Here is a 17563-nt window from a genome sequence, read left to right on the forward strand (position 1 = left end):
ATCAGAGAGAGAGAGGTGGGGGGAGAGAGACGCGGGTGGACAGTGTGATGCTGCGCGTTATCTACTGGCTAAATGAGGGTTGTCTTTCCCAGTTTAGGCAGCAGGGCTTCTCCACCCTTTCCAGTAAGGATCAGTAATTTACACGACAACAGCAGGGCGCCTGTCGGATCTCCACTGGACCCTGCGCTGCTGGATCTCCCACAGTGCTTCTGCTGCTACTGCTGCTTCATCACCAAGCGCTTAACGCCGAAGGAGGACGAGGTCTGGTTTCTGTGCCATGTGCAGAACAACATGTATGTGTGAATTCACGCGGTGACAGCGGAAGGGGGAATGGAGCAGTTGTCATCAAATTCCTGCAGACGCACCGACGGTGATACTGTGGAGGCTGTCGTGTAGTGAAAAGACCTTCATACGCAGCGGCCAATCCTAGAGATTTCGGGAGGTTTTGACAGCCAAATAAAAGGGGGGAAAAGAGGCTCAGCGGTCAGGTTTCATGTCAGCCACAACAATGGGGTAAGTGTGGTTATTATCCCACAGACTGAGTAGTTTTCTTCCCTTGTTTTCTGTTTTTACATCAGCTGCAGATGCCTCTCGGGGTATGAACTTGCCTGCCGTGAAAACACAGCAGGAAAAAAATAACGACCGGAGACTATGCGTAAAAATGTACCCAAATTCTATATCACACGCCTTGCGTGGCGTTTAATAGAGCGTGTGGTGGATGCATGTTCAAAAGGCTGTATGACGTGTGATTACGAGGTGCTCTGTTCACGGCCTTGATGTGCTGCACACTAAACAAGGCATTCATGTAACGAGACAACTTATTCATTTCCTCCATGAAGCAGGCCTGCCGTTTTCTGTGTTTAAAAAGGAAGAATAAACACAAACATAATGCTTAAACACAAACCTCATTCAGAAGTTAAGTCTAACTTCAAACTTTTAGGATCAAAATACTCTGTTAATCTGCAGTCATTCCCAAAGTGGGATTATACCGATGGGTCTTATAGGGGCTTTGGCTGTGTTTACCAAAATAAAGCAAAGTTTAAGTTCTTTGTTATTCTTTAATTCTTTAAAGAATTAAAGAATAACAAAGACACACCGCAGTATGAAAATGAGCTGCTTTATCCAGGTCCCTATGTTTACCCCCCTACTTCATTATAGGTAGTTATGAAATTCTCAAGGAAATAATGTTAAAGGGCAGCATTTGTTCTTGTATACTCCCAGTCACAGACAGTGTGATGAATTGTACATGCTGTTCCTGCTCCAGAGAAGGGTTTGAACAGTCAGAGGCTGGGGGCTGTCATATGCTGCACTGGGCTCTGTAATGACAAAAGGTGGCTTTCTGTCTCTATATGGCAGCACAGTGACCGCTGCCATGCACATCCTCAACAACAGGCTTCCATCAGTGAAACAGTCGCCTGGTGTGCACACAGCGCCGCTCATTTGCATGTCCCCTAACCCCGAGCTCAGCGGTCCATTTCCCCCACCAAGCCTGCCGTTCATTAACGGCTGTCTCCCGCAGTTCATTGTGATTAATTGCACAGCAGGGGGTAAACAATGTGGCACAGGCCACAGTGCGATTCTAAGGCATCAGCCAAAACTCCTGCATTAACTATTTACAATACTCTGGAGGCCTCACAGTCGCCCACTCTGCCCTCCCACAGTGTGGGCTGCACATCATTCAGCCATGTCCCACTCAGCTTCAGCTCTCCACCGGGCTCTGCCATACTGGTGACTAAGTTACTGTTATGCAACTGACTCAATGACTCAATTGATCTGCAGTTGGACTAATTGTAAACTCGGATTAAAAGCACCGCGCCGCTTGCAGAGTCTGAATAGGTTCAGATAGGGTGTAGTACACAGACAGATAAAGTTATATTTAACTTCCGGCCTCGAGTGGTTTTATTCCAAGCTTTCCCCCAGCGCCGATGGTGATGGCACAGAGGATAACATTAGAGATGTCTATCAACACCTTCTCTGGTATTCACTCACTTCCTTTTGCAAATACAATCGATGCACAGACAGACTTGTTTCTCTCTCTGTCTTTGCCTTTGCTCGTTTGCACATGTTTGTGTGTGTGAGAGAGACAGAGAGAGAGTATGTGTGTTTACAAGCGCAAACACACACACACTTTAGGTAACCCAACTATTCCCAGTAGACGGCGCAACAGTGACTTGTCCCATTATTAACCTCTCTCCACCTTAAGTAAGATCTACTCCATCTCAAGCTCTTTTCTGTTCAAATAATGGAAAACGCTGGAAATCAGGACATCTTCTATGGGGTGTAGGTGGCAAGGGAAAGTGAGATCTCTTGAGATGGGGTTGTCTCATTATTATGCTTCTGTTTCAGCTTTTTGCCTAGCTAGGGGCAGCTGCACAGTTGAAGGGGACACACTGGAGTAGAAACTAAAGCACAGCCTTTTGTGCTATTAAATGTGTGAGCTGAGACTGGAAACCGTGCCCACATCTGTGCATCAAACCCCTGAAGCACAAGAGGCGGTGTAGGCAACACCTTTTTCCACTCCCGGAAATCCAGATGTGTGTATGTACCACAGAACATTTGGTACATTCATACGCATGGTGTGCACCATAGCTTGGCATATCTTAAAGGGTGCAGTGGTTCACCCCCTATTTTTCCCCCCAGTTTGTCACATTTTGTACAATTCAGTGTTTAAATTCCCAATCCACAAATGTAGCACTCATTGCCATGAAAAGATTTTTCTACTATTTAGAAGTAGTTACAGTGAAATCTGCACACAAGAATGGAGTGAGCATTACTGAGCCTCACAAAGACGCTTCTTCTGTTAGGAGATGTTTTTCAGATCTATTTTTATTCACTCCTATTGTGCTGGAGTGAAGGCAGACACAGCTCAAAACTTGTGAAAATAAAATCAGAACTATCAAAATAGTAGTATGAATAGGATTCACCCTTTAATTCACAACACCCTTGGGGTAGGTGACCTGCCCCCGTCAATTAATTTGTAGATAGGACTTCTATAAACGCCAAATCTGAAACGTGTTCCTTATCAAATGCTTAGAAAACTGCTCGGCATTAACCCCGTAAAGCCTGAACCATGAAATTATTGCCAGAAAATTCTAATTTTTGAACCTTCTGACAAATTCAAACAAACAAACAAAAAAAGAAATATCAGTTTGCATATTTGATTTTTGTTTTCTATAATTTCAGCTACATTTTGTAGAGAAAAAAAAATCACACCCATGATGTAGAGGTCTCAAAAACTCATGTGTCAAATGTGAGAGGCAGTAATTTAAAGGGATTTACTGTGGTTTTTCTTCTTTACTGTTATAATGGATGGTCATATTAAATATGGCCAAAATCTCAAATAATGAAGTCAGCACATGTGCAAATAATCCATGTGAACTAAGACGTCAGACTTTAGTCTGCTCAAAATGCAGATTCAGAAGTTTTTTTGCTGCTTTTGGCTCCCTCTGTTAAAGAGAAGGGGCAGCCACAATATGATCATTTCATGTTTCAGATAGAGAGTAACCCGAAGGCCCTGCACAAGATAAATGAGCATTATTTTGAGCTGTGACTCATGCAAAGCTCCTCTAGCATAGTACCAGAAGATTATGATGATTATGGAGCTGGGAATGACAACACCAGCTCCCTTTTAAAGTCTCATTTCATACCGTATTAAAAACTGAACAAGTATTATCTCTCCATCGTTATGGAGAGATAATACATACAATGAAGTCAGCAGAGTGTCTCGGGCACACAACCTACTCGTGAAGCCGCTTGACACTTTGGCGTGCTTGTGTTGTGTTCCCGAGCTGCTCAGATTTGAGCAGCTCACAGTCGGTTCGCATGCTCGTTTCTGCCACACTGTGTTGCAGTTAAAGCTTCCCACTCTTCTTGTCTTCTCCTACTGGAAGATGAGTGGATTTATCAGTTCTCGAGCTTCTCCTACATTTATCACCTCCTCCACATTTTCCTCATCCCTCCCTTCTTCTCTCACTTTATCACTCTTCCTCCCTCAGTCATTCTGCCGGCCCCGTCTTTCTCTCTGTCTTAACATTCATGTTCCATCACCTGCCCTTGTGTCACGCAGTGTACTCTGCATGCTAAACGCCCCCTCCTTCTCCTCCTCCTCTTCTTCTTCTTCCTCTGTGTTTTTCTTCCTCCTCCACACTTTCTTCCTTCCCACTCACTCACATCCCACCGAAGTGCCCCCCCCCCCCCCCCCCCCCCCATAGCATATATTTACTTAGTTCATTGGTGATGGGAAGTAGGTAGGGTCTCATACCTTTCCTTGCAGCTTTTGTAGGCACTTTCAGTGCGTGTCCCCTGTTGATAAAACAGAGTTCATTGCTGGAGTGCAAGAGGATCAGCACGTACTGAACTGACCTTCATGCCATCCCATAACTGCTAACTATGCCAGGCTATTGGCTCAGGGCAGATCACTGTAGACAACAAAAAGGACTGCAATGGGGGAATGCATGATGAATCTGAAGCCATTATGGACTGGGCCATCTTTTAAAGGAAGGCAGAAGACTCGAGAAATGATTCTTATGCACATTTTGCAATCAAATTCCCTCATTTATTTTGCTTTCTTTTAAAAGTTCAATTGTAGGAGTGAGTTCTGTTTTTTCTTTCTTTCTTGACAACTAGTGGGTGTCATTTTGGAACAAAACTCTTTGGCAAAGGCATTTATGTAAAAATGAAAGCCCAAGAACGAGTCTGTGTTCGGCACGCACACGCACACAATCAAACGACAAGGAGAGGAAAATTTGCCACAGCTTCATCAAATTATGCAATGAAAAACGACGCGAGTTGCCAAAGCGGCTATTGCACGGATCATACCGACAGGCCGTGGTTGTGTGATGTGTGCTGGGAGAGAGTTGAAATGACTCACAGTACCGCCACTTACACTGCTGTCGATGATTATGATAATTCGCGCACAGCACTCCACAAGCAGCTTTGTGGAGCGGTATTAATCATCCCAGATTCACTCCCTGACTTCCTATACTCCACATTCCCCCCCCCCATCATTCTCCTTTCTGCCTTTTCTCTTCCTTTCCCCTGTCTTCGTGTTTTTCTGTCTTTCCCAGTCTTGGCTAATCACACACAGGAGGGGTGCTGCTGTTGAATTTTAATATTCATTTATACAGCAAGCCTTTGATGTCCCCCATCACCCCCACAGTGCAGTGTAAGCACTTCTCTATCTCGTTCTCTGCCAGCACTGCCAGCCCAGAATATCTCCCTCAGCACCCTGCACTTTGAGTTTGTGTGTGTACTGACTGTAGATATTACCCAAGAAGCCCCAACAATGGTGCAATATACGAGGGCACTGTAGGAGCAAAAGGGGAGAGGAGGGGGTAAGTGAATGAAGGGTGAAGGTTGCACAGGGGTGATGGGTTCTCTAAAAAATTTTTTTTTTAAATGACTGTTATATAATTTTCAGCCCTAATAGGGGCTAATCTAAGCCCTGGCTTGAACGTCACACAGAGGTCAAATAGGAATTAAGACATCTCAGATAAAACCGTAATAGGGGGCTGGACATGTGGAGATGATCTACACAAACGCAGACCCCTTCCATGCACACACACAAGGATGCAGATTTAAAATCCCATCATGTTTGTGTCGTTGCTTTTGTATGTTTGTGTGTGTGGAAACTGCAGCTCAGTGGGGTGTGTCTATGCTAGTTAACTGTGGCCTACTGTCTATATTTAGCCTGAAACCCTCTCCTTCCCTCCTGTGTGACCCTCGCTTGGTGCTGCAGGCATTCCCTTATCAGAGCACAGAGACGGGGTGCTGTCTTGCAAAGAAAGAAGGACAGAGTGTGTTCTGGGTAGACATCCAATATGAGAGGAAGTTTAGGTTTAACATGTATGATTGAATTCAGTTGAGCCAGCTTCTCATTCGTATACAAGTCACTGAGTATGTAGTAACTCGGTGACAGCCTCTGTGTCTGTGGTGTAACTATGGAGGATGGCGAGCTGGTTGTTCATTTACCCAGGCGATCTGACTCCCCTGTGGGCAACAGGGGTTTCGTTGCCGGCGGCGGGTTTGGTGAGACGTTGGTGTTGCGGCACAAAGAGGTTCACCACTTCTTCTTCGTTCCCTTCAGGGAGCAGCCCATCTACAGCACGCGGGCTCACGTCTTCCAGATCGATCCCAACACTAAGAAGAACTGGCTGCCCACCAGCAAGCATGCCGTCACGGTTTCCTACTTCTACGACAGCACGCGCAACGTCTACCGCATCATCAGCCTGGACGGCACCAAGGTGAGCGGCTCATCCGGGTTGCTGATTCACGTCTTACCCCAAATCTTGCATATGAAACACCGGCTGCTTTTCATTTTTGCCAACTGGTGTGGTTTTATTATGATGTTCCAGATGTTTCAGTGTAATTACCTCATCACTCATCAAACAGGCTTCACTGCAATTCACTGAGTTTTAATGGTGTTTATAATTTATTATATTTGGAAACTAATGTGCAAACACCTCTTAAGAGAGCTCAGGGTTTGTAGGACGTCCCGAGACCGGCAGCTCATGTTTCACTCATGCAACTGCTCTTTAGTGTCTTTCTGCACTTCTATACTTATATCTTAGAATATTCTTTTTGTTAGATATCCAGGAGGGGCACTTGATGTGATTGGCCCTAGCTTTGCATGACTAGGGGCAGATTGGAGCTCTTTATAGGCACTGCACACATGCACGCCCCCTGCCTGTTACGGAGAAAGGAGGGGTGAAGCTAAATTAGAAAAACAGATGACAGTGTGAGGAGAAAAAGAAATAGAAACAAGGAGACACATACAGAAAAGAAGCCAGGTCTTCAACACGGTCAATTTAGCAATCGTCTCATATCATCCAGCACAAAATAGATAGCTAAGTTCAACTGTTATGTAACACACACTCAGTGACTTCTCCCCTTCACTAATAAAGCATCGTGCATTGATGCCAACTAGAATGCCAAGCATTACACAACACTGCTAATTGATCAGCCATTAATTTGTCCTACATTAGTGTTTTTTAACAAAGCCAGCTGAATTATGTAAAAGAGGTACACTTCAATTCTGGTTCATGGAAAATGGAGGAAAAGGCTAAAGATTTTTGGTGGGGTTTTTTTTCTTTTCTCTAGTCCGTCTCTCAGTATTTTCTGACTTTGACAATCCCTCTGTTGCATTGAGTCTCTTTGTTTTCCATTGAAGATGTGAATCTCTATAAACCAATCATTTTAAATTTTTTTTCTCAATCGTCTTCATTCGGCTGGATCCTTTAAAGGTCGCCGCAGCAGATCATCTACCTCCATTTCACCCCATCCTTAGCATCCTCCTCTGTTCCACATCCCTCTGCGTGTCCTTTTTCACTATATCCATTAAATGTCCTCCCTTTATCCAATATATCCACTATCCCTCATGCACATGTTAAAAACCATCTCAACTTTGCCTCTCTAACATTGTCTCCAAACTTTTAAATCTGAGCTTTCCCTCTGATCTTCTCATTTCTAATCCTGGTCACTCCTGATGAAAACAGTAACACTTAAAGAATCTTAATAATCTATTTAAAATGCCTGGATACTGTAGTGTCATTAATAGTGTTATTAATATCAGTGTATTTGTTAAAAGCCACGTTCAGTGTTTGTGGGATTGTCTGTAAATGGAAGCTGCTATCTGTACTAGTAATAAAAAACAACAACAAAGACATGTCACCATCATGTTCTGAACTGCACATTCATATTTTTTATTGTTTAAAAAAAAAAGATTTAGGTCTAGAGGGGATCTATAAGGCACACAGTACCACAGTATTTCTTTAGATTAGGCGAAAGGTTGTATTTTTAGAATCAAATAGTTATTTGTTCTATAAAATGAGAGAAACTGAGAAGTGAAATAGTCAAAAATTGAATTAGTTGAAGAAACACTTTGATATTTTATTTTGAAAAGCAAAGATACCTTCACAAAGACCTGAAATAGTTAGTTACTTACAATCAAAGATCCAAAAAGTTGATTCTGTTCATCTGAGCACGTATCAGGATATAATCGAACAGAGTCACTCTGGATCAAGATGTAAATAAGAAAAATAAAGAAACTAGGCTTTTAGCTAATGTGTGTGCCACATACATACAATGGAGAGTTTCACCAGCGTTCTCACTTTAAATCTTTCTAGCGCTCTATTTGACACCTCCTGTCGCGATACACACAGTTAATTTGATGCATATTAAGTGGGTCTGCTCTTTTTATTTTCAGGCAATAATCAACAGCACCATCAGCCCCAACATGACGTTCACAAAGACCTCACAGAAATTTGGGCAGTGGGCGGACAGCCGAGCTAACACTGTCTATGGACTGGGATTCTCCACTGAGCATCATCTATCCAAGGTACCACCCCTATCCACCCAAACACTACACACACACATATACACACACACACACACACACACACACACACACACACACACACACACGTTACTTTACTACCAAACTCAGCAGTACAGACACGTCGTCTGTGCCAGGAAGGCAAGGATAACGAGGCTGTTAACAATACTTATAAGCATTCCTTGTTTTATACCGCACAATAACGCGGTGTGGTCATGTGACCTGAAGGTTGCTGAAGGTCAAGTGTTCTTTTCCTCCATCTCAAAATCCCTCAAACAAATTTCTCGCTCATGCTTCGTCATTATAAAACTCCCGTTAGCAGAAAAGATAGGATCCAGTGGTTGTGCACTTTGCATTTCACATGCTGGTTTACACCGACTGGCTTCAGTGTATTTATCATGAGAAGAACTACATAACCTGTTCTCTTTTTGGCTCTTTTTTTGGCTCATGGCTTAAGAAAGGGGCCAAAACTCTGGATTTCTCAGCCTCGTATGCTCTTAATTTGACGTTTACTTTGGAAATGGAGCACTTCGGCAAGGACTAAAGGTGCTGTGCACAGCAGTTTGTCACTAACTGGACTCTGCTCAGTGGCCAGGTACCAAATTATCCAATTATGTGTCTGTAAGGTAGCCGGTTGCTGTATTACAGTAAGACAACTGCTTGGTACCACTGAATCTTATCGTGAGTTTATGCAAGTATAATTTATAATCTTAATAAGACATTGTACATAAATAAAGCTTACAATAACCTGGACAGTCAGTTCAGTTCATCCATCCAGCCATTTGTTTCCACTTACCTAATTCTGGGCTGCAGGGTGACTGGACCCTGTCCAGTCTGTTATAGGGCGAGAGGAAGGGTACACCTAACCTCAATACAGAGGATGAAAAAGTAACAATAATAATAATGATGATGATCAACAACATACTTTTCTCAAGTTACTTGCAAATGCTCAACATCAGTGCTTTAACCGACTTGCAGGCAGTTAGACTGTGAACAGGAACTCTCTGAGAAATACCTGCCAGCCAAGTGGAAGTATTTTCTTTGTTTCAAATTAGAAATAATCTAATTCACTTCTCAGATGACCACAGTGCCAAAACTCCTGAAGCACTTAAACTAAACTTATGCATTTAAAGCACAGAACCAGGACTATTATATTGCACTGAAGTAAAATGATATTGAGTTACTTATTGCAACTCCACTAATGGCGGACACAAGACCGACTTCAGCTGAGTCAATTTGATTTCCTCACCACTCAGCCCTCTGCAGTACTGTATATACTAAATTAGTGTGGGAGTCGCATCAGTGATGAACCACACCCTAAAGGGACATTGGGGAGGTGGGCTAGTGTGTATGTGCCAGAGTGTTTATATTTGCTCAAAGCCCCTCAGCTGAGCTCGCCTTACCGCTTCAGCCTGGCTGAATGTATCTTTGCTCTCGACCAAAATAACCCAAGAGATCAACTTCAGCCGCTGACAACTTCTCATTACAGGAAAAGTCTAAGAGGAAAATGGCACAGTTTGGTTAGCTCTAAGTATGTGCGTGCATGTCCAATGGAAAGATTGTCATTGGAGACCCCGCTGGGTCATATTTCTGCAGAGGAATTATGGGTAATTCTTCTCCAAATGCAACTGCAGTTTTTTAATGGAAACAGCTTCTCTCTATACGTCACAGGACTAATACATACTGAGCTCTTTCTTTCTCTCACAGTCCATTTAAGTCGATATATTGTGCACATACAGATGCATACATACTGCACAGATTAAGCCACATTATTGTAGGAAGTACAGCACACAATCACTCACGCACTTGTCCTCTGTGTCCAGTTTGCAGAGAAGTTTGCAGAATATAAAGAAGCAGCAAGACTCGCTAAGGAGAAGAGTCAAGAAAAGATGGACATGGCCACATCTCCTTCTCAGGTATGTTCAGTATGCCCTAACTTAATCACAACACCACCACCACAGTACTCTTACACAACTACTCATGACTACTGTCACAGTCATGTTGAGTAATAAACAGTTATAAGCAGGAAAAACAATAATTTTACCTTAAATTATATTTTATTTTACCAATTTTTATCTGTAAAAAAACTAAAATAAATAAATGAATAAATAAATAAAAACAAACAAGCAACACCTCTCCCCCAAAACTTACATATAAATGCCCATGGTAGTCTGTTGTTAGGTGGTTCCTAGATGTAGCTAAAATTTCATTTCCTATTGGTTTATGGACTCCAGTTTTGAAGCATTATGGTTCTGGCCATTTTAATTTGTTGTCACACATGTCACGGGTGAGGGTGGATTTGAATGAGAAACAAAAGGGCACTTCACAGCTAAAGTATCCATGCCCCCGATTAACTTTAAGTTGAAGTTTATTTATACAGGGAGTGCAGAATTATTAGGCAAGTTGTATTTTTGAGGAATAATGTTATTATTGAACAACAACCATGTTCTCAATGAACCCAAAAAACTCATTAATATCAAAGCTGAATGTTTTTGGAAGTAGTTTTTAGTTTGTTTTTAGTTTTAGCTATTTTAGGGGGATATCTGTGTGTGCAGGTGACTATTACTGTGCAGAATTATTAGGCAACTTAACAAAAAACAAATATATACCCATTTCAATTATTTCTTTTTACCAGTGAAACCAATATAACATCTCCACATTCACAAATATACATTTCTGACATTCAAAAACAAAACAAAAACAAATCCGCGACCAATATAGCCACCTTTCTTTGCAAGGACACTCAAAAGCCTGCCATCCATGGATTCTGTCAGTGTTTTGATCTGTTTACCATCAACATTGCGTGCAGCAGCAACCACAGCCTCCCAGACACTGTTCAGAGAGGTGTACTGTTTTCCCTCCTTGTAAATCTCATATTTGATGATGGACCACAGGTTCTTAATGGGGTTCAGATCAGGTGAACAAGGTGGCCATGTCATTAGTTTTTCTTCTTTTATACCCTTTCTTGCCAGCCACGCTGTGGAGTACTTGGACGCGTGTGATGGAGCATTGTCCTGCATGAAAATCATGTTTTTCTTGAAGGATGCAGACTTCTTCCTGTACCACTGCTTGAAGAAGGTGTCTTCCAGAAACTGGCAGTAGGACTGGGAGTTGAGCTTGACTCCATCCTCAACCCGAAAAGGCCCCACAAGCTCATCTTTGATGATACCAGCCCAAACCAGTACTCCACCTCCACCTTGCTGGCGTCTGAGTCGGACTGGAGCTCTCTGCCCTTTACCAATCCAGCCACGGGCCCATCCATCTGGCCCATCAAGACTCACTCTCATTTCATCAGTCCATAAAACCTTAGAAAAACCAGTCTTGAGATATTTCTTGGCCCAGTCTTGACGTTTCAGCTTGTGTGTCTTGTTCAGTGGTGGTTGTCTTTCAGCCTTTCTTACCTTGGCCATGTCTCTGAGTATTGCACACCTTGTGCTTTTGGGCACTCCAGTGATGTTGCAGCTCTGAAATATGGCCAAACTGGTGGCAAGTGGCATCTTGGCAGCTGCACGCTTGACTTTTCTCAGTTCATGGGCAGTTATTTTGCGCCTTGGTTTTTCCACACGCTTCTTGCGACCCTGTTGACTATTTTGAATGAAACGCTTGATTGTTCGATGATCACGCTTCAGAAACTTTGCAATTTTGAGACTGCTGCATCCCTCTGCAAGATATCTCACTATTTTTGACTTTTCTGAGCCTGTCAAGTCCTTCTTTTGACCCATTTTGCCAAAGGAAAGGACGTTGCCTAATAATTATGCACACCTGATATAGGGTGTTGATGTCATTAGACCACACCCCTTCTCATTACAGAGATGCACATCACCTAATATGCTTAATTGGTAGTAGGCTTTCGAGCCTATACAGCTTGGAGTAAGACAACATGCATGAAGAGGATGATGTGGACAAAATACTCATTTGCCTAATAATTCTGCACTCCCTGTATAGCGACAAATCACAACAACAGTTGCTTCAAGGTTCTTTATACCGCAGGGTAAAGAACCTACAGTATTATGGAGAAAACACTAACAATCAGACGATTCTCTGTGAGCAAGTGCTAGGCAACAGTGGGAAGGAAAAAAATCACCTTTAACAGGAAGAAACCTCGAGTGGAACCAGACTCATGGAGGGGTATCCATCTACCATGACTAGATGGAGGAAAAAGAAGAGACAAAGGAAGGCATATGGAGACAGGGCAAACCACTCACTGTGGGAATAAGAAGACTCTTATTGTCTATTTTTTCTCTAAATGCTATCTTAATTAGAAAATTAAGCTAATGCTATATTTAAGAAGTCAATATAACAGCAACCGATCTCATGAACTCATCAGAAAAATATTTATCTGGATATAGAAGCAGGTTTATTTCCGCCAAAGCTTCAGAACAAATAGAATTAATTTTGCAGCCAAAAGAGTCGCCCTCTGCTGGCCATTAGAATGGTCGCAGGTCAATGTATTGGCTTCACTTTTCTGACCCACCAGTAACATCCATATTTTATATATAGTGTGTGGGCATAAGCTACCAGTGTGGTACATATTTTTTCTACATGTATCCGTGCCATAGATTACAAAAAAACTGTGCTCATTGTGGCGAAAAATTAGCCTGTATGCTAGCCTTTAGTTTGTGGAGGAAATGATACTAATAATAGTAATAATAGAGTGTTTTAGAGTATTTGTAACTGTGCCAAAATCTGTTAACCGGCTTCATGTTTTTTCCTTATGGAGGGGGAGCAGCCTCCCGCTGTACTGCAGCCTACTATATGTGCCGCAGCCCACATAGGTTAAAACGCTACAGTACCATGTGAGGAAGTCTTTTAATGAAGCCAGGAGAATAGCTGCTCCCTCACCTGGGGTTGAAGGCTGCACTTGCAGCTCTCACCTGGGGTTGAAGGCTGCACTTGCAGCTCTCAGCACCACTTGCAGCTAGAGGCTGCGAAGCTCTACACCAGGGTCCCTGCTGAAAGGTGGTGTTTTACCCACATGCCTGCTGGCTTTTTATTCTAACTTCTAGATCCTCTCCTTTACCTCGTCTAAATGAGGTAAAATAAAAACGAATCATGAGACACAAATTATTCTACTGAAACAAGCTGAGAATAGAGCTAACTGCTATATGCTGGTCCCAATAGGCCGAATCTCAGTGGAAATGCATCTTGAACAGATATTAAATCATATACTAATGAATGCGGAGCACAAAATGTAAAACCAGGCGTAATCTTCCTCTTATCTCTCACTTCCTTCTTGCCCATTAGAGGCGTACAGGCAGCGTCATTGTGTTACTGTATTGTGCCCAAGCCCTGAGTCTTAATAGCTTTGTTTTATGTAAGTGCAGCAGCCAAATCATTTGTCTCTTGTATAATCCTGGGGTTGTATGGGATATAAAGATAAGAATTAATCTGTAATTCTCTAATTTCCCAGTGCTATAGACTGCTAATTTAATGTCCTGTAGGAATGTCAAAAATTTTTGCGACACAGTAGTGAGAGCTTTGACAGCGAGAGAGCGCCTCCTGTTTTCAAAATATCATTGCTTTGTTTTTAAATCTTGTCGTCATTTTATAATATCACAGACATTATTATCTTTTTATATGATTTTAGTAATATAAGCTTTATATTGGGTACTGTGCTAAAGTCTGATTTCTTTGAAGTTCAGTCTTTCTTTGGACACTTTTTCACTGACCAATTCCAGAGGAATGCTTTTTTGATTGCTAAACCACTTTACACTGATGTACAACAGTGAGCGTCTGCAGCCATCTGTAAAACATGGAGGAGGCTCTGTCATGTCTTGGGACTGCATTTCATCCAATTGAGTTTGAGATTTTGTTAAAAATTATGGCACTTTGAACACAAAAACAGACCAGCAGGTACCGATCCACCCTGCAGTACCATCTGGAAAACATCTGATTGTTAACAGCTTCATTTTTCAGCATGAAAATATAAAACTATGAGTCTCCCCAGCCCGCAGACATCAAAATTACTGAAGCAGTGTGGGATCAATTTTCTTTTAACTTTGACTTTCAAGCTTGTTAGAATTTTACAAACTCATAAATGAATGAGGGGTGGCTTAAGACCTTTGCACAGTACTGTGCATTAGCTATAGTTTATTTGAATGTGTGGAAAGGAGCTGAAACAATTAACTGTTTAAATAATTATCGAAAGAAATGTAATCAAGTTATTAAAAATTTTTAAAATTATTATTTTTTGGTTATAGCTTGTTAGTATGAAAAAAACCAAGACGTCTTATCTTACGGTGCTTAAAATTAGAGGAATAAATGAGTCATTTTATTGGGAAAAATACTTGATGGGTTACAAGCTCATGATAACTATCTATTACCCAGTTTTCTTAAACACCTAATGCTATTTGTCTTGAAAATCCAACCACTGTTTGCATGTTCTGCTTGATTATTATGTTTAACTGACAGTAACAGCTGAATCACCGTGTCCACATGCAGGAGTCTCCGGCAGGCGAGCTCTCATCACCTTTGACCCCGGTGACTCCGCCCATGGAAAACATCAACGGCACAGATGAAATCTGTGACACGACTCCCAACTCAGACGCCCGTCCCGAGCCGGCGCAGAACGCTCTGGCCTTTGCACACAGGTACATCCCACATTATGATGTGTGACATTAACGCAGTCGTAACGACGTGAGCATGCAACTGCTGTCACAGTCATATCTAACACAAACAATGCTAAAACAACAAAATTAATATGATTGGTGGTTTGTCTGCTGTTTGTCTGAGGCACAGACATGTAGCCTGCACCTCCCTTCTTTATGCGTGTTCACCTTTATATGTTGCATGTCAGCATGGTCGTGAACGCCTTCTATTCACCGCTACTCTCTCATGTTTTTCCTCTCTAGGGAGCAGTTTAAGACTTGTCGGGTCTGCTCTTTCTGATAGGGATGTCAGTTCAAGTCCTGACTACTGCGACACCATAACTACGCAAAACAAACAAACGAACAGGAAAAAAAATGTTCAGGATCAAAGCTTTCAAAAATTAAGAGCCCGATTGCAGATCAGCAACAGGGAGGGTGCTCTTTCCAAAAACCTGATGCACTGCCTGTTTAGCAACTTTTAAAAAGTAAGGTTAAACCAGCACGCCAAAACTCCAGTAAGAACGAATGCGGTGATATGGGCGCAAGAGTTCTTCTTGAATTATGATCAGTGATATTTACACACTGGACCAGCAAACGATGTAACTTTGAGTGTTTCTCAGGTCTGAGAAATAATTTCACTTATTCATTTTTGTTCAGTCTGAGCATGCTCGGTGAGAAAAGCACATTTCTAATTTTGTGTATGCTACTGCGATGCAATAACATCATGTCAAATTCAAATCTCTTGACTGAGTAGGTGTTGGTGTCACCTCTATGCATGCACCAGTACTGTTGTGTACATTCCTCTGAAATGGATAACTCATGTTGCTTGTGATTGTTAATCCTGGTTCATATGCACCAGACTGTGTAAGATTCAGAGGTTAAAGAGTTGTGTAAATATTTTTGTTGTGTACAATGGCTTTCTGAAAAGGTGCGGTTGTGCGAGGCTCATCGCCAGAAAGTTGTCGATGAAGCATTTATGTAAGACTTATATAACACACTGTGGGTAGTGGGAGGCAGAGAGAGTGCAAGACAGACAGACAGAGACAGAGAGTATGTGTCAGAAACTGGGAATAGCGAGAACGACAGAGAGGGAGAGGTGCTTGTATAAAGTCTGCACATGAGTCACTCATACCTAAACAGCACAGCACCAACTGCACACACACTCTCAGCACAATAAATAAACTGAACAGACGGGAATGGGCAATCAGTTTGAGTTGTTCAACTGAGTGGTTTTCTTTTTTTCTGAGGAGAGGAAATGTTATCCAATGTCACTTGTAGTCCACTGTACACACGGGTCTTTTTATTTGTAAAACCTCTGTAACTTGTGCCACTTTGGTTATTTCTCTGGCTGCGATTCTTATTAATTAAAGATATCAATCAATATCAATCGCTTAATGTATTATCATTCTTTTGTTTTTTCATTTGTTTAAATACTGGCATATGACTGGAGAAGCTTTTTTAATATTTTAAACATACATTTTGAGATCTTGAATAGACTTAGAATACTTATTAAGAACTTATTAATGAGGGAAAGTCTGAGAAGTGTATGTTCACAAAATCCTGCCACCACACGATGATGTCTGTGAGGCTTCACGGATCTGTGAAGTGAGAGCGGGATGTAGAGAGGACACCCACTGCCTGCTGCAGCCTTGCTGCTCATGTGTCTATTAATGCTGCATGCGTGGGAGATGGGGTCGACTCTCTGCATTCGCGATGGCAAGTTGTGGACGTAACAAGCGAACCTCTGTCTCACGTGTTCTCAGAGGCATATGCAGTGAGGGTAGAAGCAAGAGCCATCCAAATATTTTACCACGTAACCCTTCATTTTTCTGTCTCTCGATGATTCACACTTTGCCAGTCTTATATCATCGGACTGTTCCCCGAACCGATGTGAAAAAGTGTTTTTTGACAGCTGGTTGATAGCAAAAAGGAGAAGGGACAAAAAAGGAATACAGTGTTTTTTAGTGTATTTTATGTGCTTACTTCTATGCTATTTGTGGAGACTCAGGCGTCAGTGTACAAAAAGAGTGGAGACCTCTGTGATGGCTTGACTCTTGGCTGTATATCTGTTGATGACGATGTTGATGATCATAGTGTATATGTGTAAGTACCGCACTGTTGCTTAGCGGGGCTGTGTAGGCAGGCATGTGTGGGAGCAGAGGGCAGAGGGAGGAGGGATGAAAGAAAGCAGGTCCACGAGAGAGTTTTTATATCTGGACGTGAGCGTGGCTTGGCAGGTCTGCACCGGACTCGCTTTGAATGGTTTTCTGAATATTGTAAGACCTTTTTCGTTGGGACTGCTGGTGCTGTGTGTGAATGGTGCTCTAATGTCGGAGGATGTAGGCGTTTGTCAGTGGGTTTGCGGTAGGCTTGCATGAAAGGAGACCGTGCCAGTGTCTCCATTCCACTTGTGCTGCCATGGCAACTGCTCAGCCTCCCCGCTTCTTGAAGGGTTGTGCGAGGAGAAAGAACCTACCTGGCAACCAGCAGCGGTCAGGACGCGCCAGAAACATAAGAGCTGCAGAAATAAGTTTACGCTTTGTGTTCGGTATCTTTATTGAGATGACGCTCGACATTGTGAAGCAGCAAAGCAAAAAACAGAGTGTTGATGCTCATGATGTATTGGCAGTGTATACAGATTATC

The 17563-nt window shown here is 42.4% G+C and overlaps 1 protein-coding gene across 2 annotated transcripts in view; it reads left to right on the forward strand.

Annotated features, from left to right (window-relative positions):
• homer1b (homer scaffold protein 1b) overlaps positions 1-17563 on the forward strand; it is a 25296-nt gene continuing 7733 nt past the window's right edge. The window contains exons 1-5 of one of the 2 annotated variants that reach the window (XM_082556146.1): positions 1-513; positions 6086-6242; positions 8204-8335; positions 10156-10248; positions 14774-14922. In XM_082556146.1, coding sequence (XP_082412272.1) covers positions 494-513; positions 6086-6242; positions 8204-8335; positions 10156-10248; positions 14774-14922 — 551 coding nt within the window. In that variant the 5' untranslated portion in view covers positions 1-493. Of the gene's footprint in view, positions 514-5739; positions 6243-8203; positions 8336-10155; positions 10249-14773; positions 14923-17563 lie in introns of those variants that run through there. The other variant, XM_082556145.1, reaches the window with a different exon arrangement.

Source organism: Aulonocara stuartgranti (assembly GCF_965226115.1).
Source record: "Aulonocara stuartgranti genome assembly, chromosome: 12".
Classification (NCBI taxonomy): domain Eukaryota; kingdom Metazoa; phylum Chordata; class Actinopteri; order Cichliformes; family Cichlidae; genus Aulonocara; species Aulonocara stuartgranti.